Source organism: Camelina sativa, chromosome 7, assembly GCF_000633955.1.
Source record: "Camelina sativa cultivar DH55 chromosome 7, Cs, whole genome shotgun sequence".
Classification (NCBI taxonomy): domain Eukaryota; kingdom Viridiplantae; phylum Streptophyta; class Magnoliopsida; order Brassicales; family Brassicaceae; genus Camelina; species Camelina sativa.
The window spans coordinates 19,341,496-19,352,989 of record NC_025691.1 but is presented as its reverse complement, the minus strand read 5'-3'; the positions used below and the strand labels follow the sequence as shown (position 1 = coordinate 19,352,989).

General features: G+C 34.7%; 3 protein-coding genes across 3 annotated transcripts in view; 1 reads left to right on the top strand and 2 right to left on the bottom strand.

Moving 5' to 3' along the window:
• LOC104701553 (probable LRR receptor-like serine/threonine-protein kinase RPK1) overlaps positions 1 to 541 on the top strand; it is a 2,920-nt gene extending 2,379 nt beyond the window's left edge. Inside the window, exon 2 of the mRNA XM_019227715.1 lies at positions 11 to 541. Coding sequence (XP_019083260.1) covers positions 11 to 306 — 296 coding nt within the window. The 3' untranslated portion in view covers positions 307 to 541. The remainder of the gene's footprint in view (positions 1 to 10) is intronic.
• Positions 480 to 2,383, bottom strand: LOC104701552 (ninja-family protein AFP1-like). Its single transcript, XM_010417258.2, has 2 exons — positions 1,286 to 2,383; positions 480 to 1,041 (listed from the first exon to the last, which is right to left on the bottom strand). The coding sequence occupies exons 1-2, from the start codon at positions 1,947 to 1,949 to the stop codon at positions 665 to 667; spliced, it is 1,041 nt and encodes a 346-aa protein (XP_010415560.1). The 5' UTR covers positions 1,950 to 2,383; the 3' UTR covers positions 480 to 664.
• On the bottom strand, positions 8,727 to 11,455 carry LOC104701551 (ras GTPase-activating protein-binding protein 1). The gene is made up of 9 exons (XM_010417257.2): positions 11,285 to 11,455; positions 10,975 to 11,161; positions 10,504 to 10,762; positions 10,179 to 10,399; positions 9,930 to 10,098; positions 9,716 to 9,831; positions 9,547 to 9,618; positions 9,407 to 9,467; positions 8,727 to 9,310 (listed from the first exon to the last, which is right to left on the bottom strand). The coding sequence occupies exons 2-9, from the start codon at positions 11,146 to 11,148 to the stop codon at positions 8,961 to 8,963; spliced, it is 1,422 nt and encodes a 473-aa protein (XP_010415559.1). The 5' UTR covers positions 11,149 to 11,161; positions 11,285 to 11,455; the 3' UTR covers positions 8,727 to 8,960.

Below are 11,494 nucleotides of genomic sequence, written 5' to 3'. Positions count from 1 at the left end.
GAGAAAGCAGATGTTTACAGCTACGGTATTGTCCTCTTGGAGCTGATATCAGACAAGCGAGCTCTAGACCCTTCTTTCTCATCTCATGAGAACGGGTTTAACATTGTCTCCTGGGCACATATGATGCTGAGTCAAGGCAAAGCCAAAGAAGTCTTCACCAAGGGACTGTGGGAGACTGGTCCTCCGGACGATCTGGTTGAGGTTCTACATTTGGCTCTCAAATGCACCGTTGATAGCCTCTCGGTAAGGCCAACGATGAAACAAGCTGTTAGACTGCTGAAACGAATCCAGCCTAATAAGTTGTGATACAAAGCTAGAAGACCAAGAAGAAGAAGAAGTGTGTTTTAGAGTATCTATCTGTACAGCAGCAGTAAACAAGTGCGTAGCCATTAGAAATCTTTTTCAAGTATGTTCTTTTTATTTTCAGAGTAGGGAGGTTTATCATCATCTTGTATTACTCTTATTCACCATATGCATCATACATCAAAATGTTATTCTCATTCTAATCTCTTAAACTGATATGAATAATGTTTCTCCTTAACTCTCTCTGTATAATGTAGTAAAAAAAATACATATATAACTTAAAATTTGGGACATGGCAAGACTCTTAAAAAACATGTTTCTCTAAACAAGAGTGGGTTTGGTTAGAGGGGTTTTGGGTCTATTAAAAGAGATTATTAGAAGGAGAAGAAGTGTTGACAACAATGTGCCTAAGAGGGTGTTCTACATTAGGACCACCGGCGTGTTTAACGAAATCAGCCGGAGACAAGAAATCGCCATGGCAAACACACATGATCCTTACTTCTTCTCCATTACCATATCTATAAAGAATCCCATCAACTCTCTTCCCATTAGGACCATCTCCTTTGGTGAACACACATGGCATCTCACTCTTCCCTTTCCCTTGTGGCTCCATCTTCATGTTCATGTCCACTGAACTCAATCTTCTCAGCCGATTCGTTGTTGGCTTTGTTGTTGCTTCTTGTTGTTGTGGTTGTTGTGTTGTCGATGATGGTAAACTTCTTGCTTCATCACTCGAAGCTGTATTCAGCAAAACATTAGTACCATTGGTCAATCTATTACTAAAGCTAAATGACCTTTCGGGTTACTAAAAGGCGGAAACTTTGTATCCAAGGATTAAGCTTTTCTACCTAAACAATACAATACAACACTAAACTTGCGATTTGAGACTGATGCATAAAGATTAACTAATGATCTAAATTGCTTGTGTTAATAATGATGATCAGATAAGAGAGATTAGTATATATATACTTTTATTATATACCTTTAGTTTCTAACTCGGAGACGCTAGATGAACCCCCTCCTCCGCCTTGAGACTCAAGGGAGCCTTCAAGAACACCACTACGCTGCCGTAAAAGCCCGCTTTTGTCAGCCGTAGCAGACCACCGTGGAAGTCCTGAAGATGGTCTACCTCTCCGCCTCGAAGTGGTGGTGGCGGCGGCGGTCCCAGCTTCTTCCGGGTTAGTTCCTCCTCCGGCGCCGCCGCTACGAAGCTTCTCGCTTCTCCGTCGCTTAGCAGCCATTCTCCTTAAAGTCTGCATCTCTTTCCTCTTCCTCCACTCCTCCTCCGACTCAGCCGGCAACGACGTCGTTCTCATCAAACCCATACCCCTCGTCGTAGTCGTCGCCGCCGCCGCTGTTGACGTTCTCTCCGCCGTCGTCGTCGTCGTGGTTTGACGATGAACCTCCCGGAAAAGAGGCATCGTCACCACAACGGAAGAAGATCTCACGAGCTTGTTGTTACAACTCTTATCAACTCCGAATCTCCCACCAAGAGATAAACCAAGATTCAACTCAACCTCCTCGTCCTCTTCCTCGTCGTCTTCATCATCAACAGAGTTAGAGATAAACCTCTGAAGCAGATCTCTAGGAAACACACAACTGTTACTTCTCCCCATATCTCTACTCCTCTCGTTTGCTTCCGCCATTAAAATAAAATAAAAAAATTACTACAGCTGAGCTGATGATGAAACAGTAATATAAGAAAACAAAAAAAAAGGATTAGATTTTGATGCCACGATCCATTTTATCTCAGACGAAAAAAAAATAAAAAGGGTTTTAATTTACAAGACACGTTTTGTTACTATTGAATAATACATTCATCACTCAAAAATGAGAGAGACAAAGAAAAAAAATAAAGGTTGAATGGATGAGAGACAGACCGAGAGAAAGAGAAAGAAACTCAAATTGTGAGCACAACACAAAACAGAGGGAATGAATATTCAGTTCCGTTATTAACAAAGTAATACAATTAGAAGAAGGAAAAAAAGAATCAAATCCCTGTAATTATTTTTTCTATTTACTCCTAATATTTTTCACCAGAAGTAGAAAATTGTAATCAATTAGAGTCTTATCTCAAATTTGTTTTCAATTTAATTAAAATATTTACATTTTTAAATTATTTAAATGTTACTCCATAATATATAAAGAATAAACAACAACAATGTTTGGGGCACGTAGAGAAGAAGAAAGGGACGAGAGAGAATAGCCAATGTGTGAAAAGTACAGAAGAAGAAGAAGAGAAGAGTAAAGAGAGCCAAGTGGCAATCAAGATGATCCTCCCACTCGACACGTTTTCGTACGTTTTCTCTCATTTCTTTTCTTATTATTGCTTCTTTGCTCTCTCTAATTTCTCTATTACACTAAAACCTCTATAAATTAATAATGTTATGACCAAAATATTATATTAATTTATAGTAATATTAATTTATTTATAAATTAATAATAATTATTTTATAATGTAAATTAATAATTATTAATTTATAAATATATTTTTTAATTGTTTAATTTTTTAAAATTATGAATTGAGTCAATTTTTACAAAATAAGATTATGAAATTACAAATATTATAGAAATATTTTTTTTACAAATATTATAAATTAAAGAATATTGTAATTTTTATGGTATTAGAATTGAATTTGAAATAATTAAAAAATATTATTGAAAATAAATTACAAATATTATAGACAAATTCACTTATACACATGACATAAATATTCAAATTTATGAATAAAAATATCAATTATCGTATTTTAATAATCTACGAAACTATCAAAATGCAAATGATGCATACTTAGAAATTGAAAACTTTAAAAAGTTTTAGTTGTTTTATGAAATGTTATAGAATAATTTATATCATTATAGTTTGAAGATACAATATAACAATTGTTTTATAGATACGAGGTTTAAGAAAAATATACTTTACTATCTCAACACATATATATATGTAAATTTAAAAGATTATTAATTTATAATATTATTGGGACCATATTTTATATGAGTATTTTCAAAAAATTATTATTTTATTATTTTATCGAATTTTGTTATTTTTTGCACTATTCCGATTTGGGACTAACAAAATTTAGTAATTTATAATGTTTATTAATTTATAAAATATTAATTTATAGAGGTTTTACTGTACTTTTAAAAAACAAAATATTATTAAAATAAAAAATGTTAAAAAATATTCGCTGGCAAGTTACGTGTACTCAGCAGCGTTAAAGACGGGGAACGAGACATGTGTCGACTTGAAGAGTACGAGACACGTGTTGCTCTGTTTTGTTAATGTTCTTCATTCTTGTATGTACATCAATCACTTCAGGTCCTACAATGGTTTGTGTGTACATAACATTCCATTTTTTTTTGTTAATTTTTAATACGTATTCAAAGACAATTGTGTATTTAATTATTTATGATTCGTGACTACTCGTGAGTGTGAATAAGTTATGTGTTTTTGTTTTATAACCATTTTATTACATGTTCTGCAGTGTGATTTTTTTTTTTTTTCAATTCATGATTGCTGGTGGCTTGGTGCTATTCATTCCAAAATAGAAATATTCCAAAATAGAAATAATGTGTTCTATTTTGAGATGAATGAATTTTTATTTGTTATTAAAAACTAGTTATCAATTTATGGTTATAAGATGATTTATTATAAAAACAAGTTTCTTTAGCTTTAATTAACATTATAGATTAGCAACTTGGAGTCCATAAGTACTATTAGATTTGAAACTTTATCATCATTATCGCCTATATTGTGATCACTGATTTCGAGTTCTATATACTTATATTAACAGTTAAATTAGAGCATGTAGTATTATTATAACATATAGTGATTATATTTGAGTGAACGAGTTTTATTTATTTAAGCCGATCTTTTTATTACATTCATTAAATCGAATCGTAAACTGTTAGTCTTAAGTACTTGTTTTAATTTTATTGTTTCTCAAACCGGTTTTAGAAATGTTTAGAACGGAAACAGGAACACCTTGATGAAGTAAATTAAATTATTGTCACCATAGATCTCTAGAACGGCTGATTACTTGACAACTCAAAGAGAATGATATATACAAACACAACTTGGTGTACTTGTGGATAAGTGGTCAGAGAGCCTCAAGGAAACATACCGGACAATCTTCCAGTACCGTAAACATGATTTGGGACAAGTACCTCACTAATACACTTAAAGAACCAAGGGGTACCTCTATAAGAAAAATTACATTTTTAATACCTTTAGCAACGATTTTTTAAAAAAAATATCACATCGGTATTATAAGTTTCACAAGTAAACAAATCAACAATTATCCCACAACATATAGAACATTTTAAATTTGTGAATATACATTCATTCTGAAATATCATAAGTCATATGGGCATGGGCATCTGATCTTTACACACGAGGGATCTGAATCTAAATAACTAAATTTGCAAATCTAGATATCCTAATTCTTTTAAATCTAATATCATAAGTTTAAAAAATCAAAGATATCAATTTCCTCTGGGGAATACGAGCTATTTCCCCCCGATAACTATCATATCTAGCCAGATAAAACCCAAACTTTGACCTCGATCTATATATCCATCAATCAAACGTTCTACACCTATTTCTCCCCAAAATAAAAGTTTTATATTTAAACCTCCTCGAATTGATAGTTTGAGTTCTATTACCCCACAAATTTGGGTTACATCGGTTTATTGTTCACTTAACTAATTACTAGACAAACAAAACCAATTAAAACCAAAGAAAACCAAATTTATATTAGATTAGAACCCGATTGGAACCTAAAACCAAAACACCTGATCGATGAAAACACGACCAAAACACTCTATTGGCACCTAGAGCAAATTCTTTGTTCTTATAATAAAAACAATTGTTTTTAATGGAAAAAATGAAGGAGAGCATATTCCATGTCCACGACACTACTATAATAGTATATGAATTTGAAGTCTTCATAATTTTGTTGACACCACCGTCGTTGGTGTGGGATGAAGGCACTGTCGGGGATCCATAGGTTGTTGAAGAAGAAGACGAGTGAAGAGGAGGAGGAGGAGGGGAGAGAGATGGACACAACTTCATCGTCGTCGCTCCATGGATTTGAGATCTGGTAAGTGAAGAGCTGTTCCAACCGAGTGGACTCAGCGAGGTGGAGAGTGGAGATGGTTGAGGAGAGAAAGAGGAGTCGAGGAAAAGCGAGTCTTCACGGGAGAGAGACATGTCGAGAAGGTGAAGGCAGTGGTGGTCGAAGAATGTGAAGGCGATCTGGGTAGTCCACCAAACAGCGCCGTCGCAATAATACATGGCTTTGTTCCTTCCTCTCCACCATCTTCGTCAGCTCTTGCGACGCGACTCTCGGCTATCACTTCCACTCATCTTTATCATCAATCTTCCTACTCTAACAATTATGGTTAATTACAATCGAATTTAATTACAATGAATTTATCCAATCAGTTTTTGTAATGAAAATCCTTTTGTAATTGAAATTGAAAATCAAATTTATCAATATCATTGGTTGATGGAAGAATCAGGCCAAGAAGAAATATCAAATCAATTAATGATTGGTCAGATTTTAATTCAGAATCAACTCTTAGTGGTTTAATATTTGGTTTAATTCGGGTTTTGAAGTGTAAACCGATGTAACCGAGATTTGGGAAGATTTAAATATAAAACTTTTATTTTGGGGAGAAATAGGTGTAAAACGTTTGTTTGATGGATATATAGATCGAAATCAAAGTTTAGATTCTATATGGCTAGATATGATAGTTATTAGGAGAAAATAACTCGTTTTTCATTTCCTCTATAACAAAGAACCAAAAAATTTCCTCTCTAACCTTAATCGAACGTGACCGTCATCGCATGAACCAATATAAATATTTGTTTTTACTAAAGCAAAGTTTATTACTAAAACTAGTTATATATCTTAAGCGGAACCCATTGGCTAAGGTTAAGGTACGTGGTCCTACAAGGCCAGCTCAGAGAGATCTGGGAGAGACCTCTTACACCGTGACAACGAACTGTCGCTGGAACGTGAAGCATGTCAGAGCTCGGACATGTTAACACGTGTCCTAGTGGGTGTGGGGATCCCTTGCGTTGTCTAAACATCCCGATCCACTTCTTGTTTTTTCTTTTTTACTTTTTTTAATTTCTTCCCCAAATCATCTACTTCATGACAGAACGTGAATCATGCAGACTACTATAGTGTTTTGATTGCGTAATATATTTAGTTAAATAACTCTATATATTATGTTCACTCAGAGTCAGAGTCTATCGTACAAACTAATAGCTTTGAGACTCGATGAACATGGCATATCTTTAGCTACTCCAATATTTTTTTAATTTTGCGCAAGATTAATAACTGGTGTCTTTTCTTTTCTATGATATCTAGTTATCTACTACTACTAATAGTCAACATAAGTATATAATAAGTCAAGATTCGATAAGAATAATTCAACTATCCGGTCATTATATATATATATATATATATATATATTAGTAAACTATTCATTTGTAACTTACATCCATGATAGAAATGCAACAACAAATAAATCGTTAATATTGTAAAGGTTACGAAAAAAATTAATATATAATTTCACCAAAAACATTTCAAGCCAAAATTAATATATAAAACTTACTGAGTGTGACAGATTTATCTCATTACTAATCAATCTTTATATGATTTATCTCATAAACTAATCAATCTTTATATGATTTATCTCAATGTTAATTTGTATTGATAATATAAGCATATTGATAAAACCTATAAAACTATATTCTGTGTGTTTTGTTTTTTTTTAGTAAACGGCAGTTACATACAATATCAGTGAACAAAACATATGGATTTAGATTGGTCGACAAAAAACTCATGTATGATTCTAAAAGGAATATACACCACTCACCATCATCACTAATTCCACCACACATCAAGCTAATAGGTGGCGTAGCAATGGCGTAGGGGAGCTCATTATAACCATATATAGGGGGGGTCACGTGTCCCCAAGAGATTGGTATATGAAAGTATACGCTTTTTAAAAGGATTCAAACAAGGTTTTGAATTTTCTTGGAAATTTTTGAATATTGAATGTAAGTTGTTTACTTAGGGATGAGTCCTCATTGCATCCAAACTTTGCCACAAAAGTATAACCAATAACGAGTACTATATTATTTACAATTATCCTTTTTTTTTGTGGGAGGGGGATTGTCAACATATATTTTTAAAAAATTATAACTGCGAAGAAAAATGATTTTTTTTATCCACCACAAGCTCTAAAGTTTTTCAACAAACTTTTCCAACATTTGTTATGGATTATTTTTTTTGGTAGAAGAGAGGAGACAAAGTCTCCTATAATTTATTAAAAAATAAAATCCAAGTTACATTCGAATAAAATGTGAATACGTAGTTCCAATCTCATCCGCTAGCAGCTCAATATTAAGATCATCCGGACAAACATCTAAAAATTTGAAACCCAACGGTAAAGAAAAGGCATAGTTGGCTAAACCATCTGTAAGACGGTTAGCTTCCCTATAGATATCATATGAGTAATACGGATCAGCCAGTCCCTAGAAATAAAGCCATAGCACAACCGTACTAAGAAAGACAGAGGATGAGAATCACTTATCCCTATCGTGAGAAAGCTAACAACCATCTCCGAGTCCACCTCTAACTCCACACATCTCACATTACACTCCCAAGCCACATTTATTATGGATTATTATTATTTTTTTTCAAGTATATTCAGATTATGTCATAATGATTTCTTATACATTTGAATGTAACAAGCCAAAAGCAAAAGATAAAATCAAAAGTAACCATGATTATAAAAAAACATCTTAAAAAAAAATCCAAACATTATAAGATGATAATAATCATGATATTCTCTTCCTTTCTCATTTTTTTTTTAAATTATAAAATGTTATAGTCATTTCCTTTATAGTTCCCTACTGCTAAAAAAATAATAGAAAATTACTTTCGAAAGGGAAAAAAATTTCCTAAAAGATAAGCCATTTTAAGGCATTTTCTCTTTTAAAATAGAAAAAGGTTGGTAAGCTGGAAAAAGGGAATGGAATCAAATCTAGCAAAATCGTTGACGTGGAGATAAGAGAGATCGAGATGTGTCGCATTCGCATATTGTTTGTTTTCTCTTTATCAAGCAATATGCTAATTACTTTCTTTTATTATTATTACAAATTGTATTGTCATCTTTGTTTCTTTAGAAACTACAATGATGCGACCTTAGACCAGATATCATATAAGCTTATTTTAAAGTGAACTGATCATTCGCAAAGGAACAAACCATAGGATATACCTTCACGTATTCGCTTAAAGTGTTTCTTGATTAATTCGTTTGTTCTCTTATTATATACATAACGAATGCTATAATAAGAATGGTGGAATATTCGAATAAAGAATTTGGAATATAGAAGGAGAAAATAAACAAAAAGAAACTAGGAAATGAAGAAATTATATTGAGTTCCATGAGGAGAAAACGAAAAAAAGAAACCTAAGAAAAAGAAGTAAAAATATTTGAATCTGTAAAGTAATCTCGATTTGCAAACACTTGAAACAATTAAATTTCTAGTAAAGCTGCAAATTATAGGTGTTCCTGTGTTGGTGGTGTTTGTAAAGGAGGACAGCATCAACATCTAGCAAGCTCTTTGTTTGAACCTAAGGGGCTCTTCTTCCTTCACTGTGTTTTTGGTTAATGTCTCCGTTTCCAGTGCGTGCTCCTCCTCTTCTTTCATTTCTTCCACCGTTCCTACGGCTTCTGACTGGCTTGAACTCATCTTCACCATCTGCAGATCCATTCTGTGTCTTGCTTTCACTGCTTCCACCACTTCCACCTCTACGGTTCCTACGGCTTATGACGAGCGTGAACTCATCTCCCTCATCTGCAGGGGCAGCAGAGCCATTCTCAGCCTGAGCCTGAGTCGGAGCCTGAGCCTGAGGTTGAGGCTTGCTTACACTGTTTCCACCTCTGGTTTTCCCAGAAGGTTGTTTGCTTCCATCGTAGTCAACTGCAAAGTATCCAAGAGAAAGTTTCAGCCTTGCACGCTAGAAAGCGATGATTTCATAGCAAGAGGGTTTAGGTTTAAGGAAAACGACGAGCTAACCTTCTTTTTCCTTTACACGAAGCTTACGGTCTGCAAGCATGAAGGGCGTGTTCTTGGCAGCCTGGAATTTGACAAGAGTTTGAATCAGAATATTCAGAGACTTTTAAACGGGGAAACAAGAAGCTGGAATTTATAATTACCTGAAGCACGCTCTGGACAGAGGAAGCAGACTCAAAGGAAATAAACCCGAAGCAAACTGCATTAGTCTGGCCCTGGACGCATAAGAAATGTGTACAACTCGTGTAAGGGAACCTAGAAGAGGTGATGATTAGTAATAGCAAAAAGACACAAGAGGTCAAAAGATCAAACCCTGGAGCTTCGGACTTGAATCCCATTTTCTTTGATAGGACCAAAATCCTTGAACAGTTCATGGAGTTGAGGTGGCATTGCATTCATTGGCAGATTAGCCACAAATATCGCAGTTCCTGAAAACGAAGAAACACCCGTTTGATATACAAGAAACAAACAAGAAACGAAAATATTTATTTCAATCCAACATCAATGGCCATCTCTGCCTGCTAACCTGGTTCATCAATGATCCTCTGACTGGATTTCTTTACAGAGTTACTAACAGAAGCAGGTTTTTGAGGTGCACCAGCTGCACGGGGTTTTTCCACGACTTTAGGTTTCTGAACCGGGGCTTTAACAGCTTTAACTTGAAACGGAGCAACGTTGTGTGCCGCTGATTGAACCTGTAATGGGTGTTACTTATATAAGTATGCATAGATGTCCAATGTTAAAAGAAAAAAATTATGCAAAAAATAAAACTCACTATCGCAGCAAACGATTTCTTGGCTCCTTTAGGCTGAGGAGCAACTGTTTCAGCAACTGGCTCTGTTGGTTTTTGAGCAGCAACAGCTTTTTCTTCAGAGCGCTTGACCTTTCCATTGTCCAACGGAGCAGCAGCTATAGCAACAGCATTCTTTGTAACAGCAGCAGTAACAGACTTCTCGGTCTTCTTTACCTCCTCAGCTGGCTTCACCTTCTCAGTTGCTGGCACCACGAAAGAGTTATCAATATACAGTCAATACTCTCTTTCTTAGTAAAACTACAAACTTAAAACCACACAGAAAAAAAAAAGTAACACAACAACTAACCAGGTAGAGATTTTGGGGTGGAGTCATCATCATCAACATAACGAAAAATGTCATTGAGGACATCATAGGTTGGATTTTCCTGGTTCCGATGTGCCAGATAAAACATCTGAGAGAACTTCCTCCTCAGGTTATCTTTACCAGTCAAGAAACCAACAACCATGATAAAAATCCCATCTTCAAAAGAAGTCTGAGAATCGACACTCTTGATCTCAAATGTAGTATTCTCATAGTCAGAGGAAAGGATCTGCTCCTTGATAGCCTGAAGAACCAAGAATGATATAAACAAATAAATAAATATCCAAAAGTCTTGATTTTTGTTCATAGAGATTCTAAACAACGACAATAGCCACAATGTGAAATAGCACAAACTCAATCTCCACAGATCAATACACAAGACTAAATCAAAGAAACCTTGACCTAATTAAACTAACCATGAGATCGATTTCAAAAAAAAAGGAGAAGACTTTTTACCTCAACGGAAGTAAAAGACATCATAGTACCATCAGGTTTAGGTCTGGTGACAACACTGGCATCAACGTAAAACCTACAAGCTTCCTGAGTATGACTTTTTAAAAAAGAAAAGTACTGTTCCACAAAGGAAGCAGAAACCTTCTGAGCTGAATGAACACCTTCCTCGGTAGCCATATCTGCACACTTACTGAATAAATCAAAAACAGAGCAGGTCAGAACCAATTTCAAATCAAATCGGAGAAAAAAAAAACCCTAGATCAATGAAAAAAAAAAAACTAAATCCGAATTCGGATCAATGAGATTAAAAAACCTGGCGGCAGAGAAAGATGGAACCGAGGAGAGTCCGGTGTGATAGATAGAAGCTTGAGAGAAGCGTGATTTAGGGTTTTTTTATAAAAAAAGTTTAGGAATCGAGAGATTTGGATTGGAGAAGAAGACAGAGACAGAGAGGAGGGAGGAGTAGGGTTTTAGAGAGGTTAAACAGATTAAATAAAGGAATTTTCTCCCAAGGTCGGCTTTG

Bases quoted from the DNA above. Each gene is read 5' to 3' on its own strand.
- LOC104701551 (XM_010417257.2), bottom strand. From the start codon at position 11,148: ATGGCTACCGAGGAAGGTGTTCATTCAGCTCAGAAGGTTTCTGCTTCC. The intron at 9,468-9,546 runs GTAATTATAAAT...GTCAAATTCCAG, and splicing joins CTGTCCAGAGCGTGCTTCAG to GCTGCCAAGAACACGCCCTT. The intron at 9,311-9,406 runs GTTAGCTCGTCG...GATACTTTGCAG, and splicing joins TCGTGTAAAGGAAAAAGAAG to TTGACTACGATGGAAGCAAA.
- LOC104701552 (XM_010417258.2), bottom strand. From the start codon at position 1,949: ATGGCGGAAGCAAACGAGAGGAGTAGAGATATGGGGAGAAGTAACAGT. The intron at 1,042-1,285 runs GTATATAATAAA...TGCTGAATACAG, and splicing joins CTCCGAGTTAGAAACTAAAG to CTTCGAGTGATGAAGCAAGA.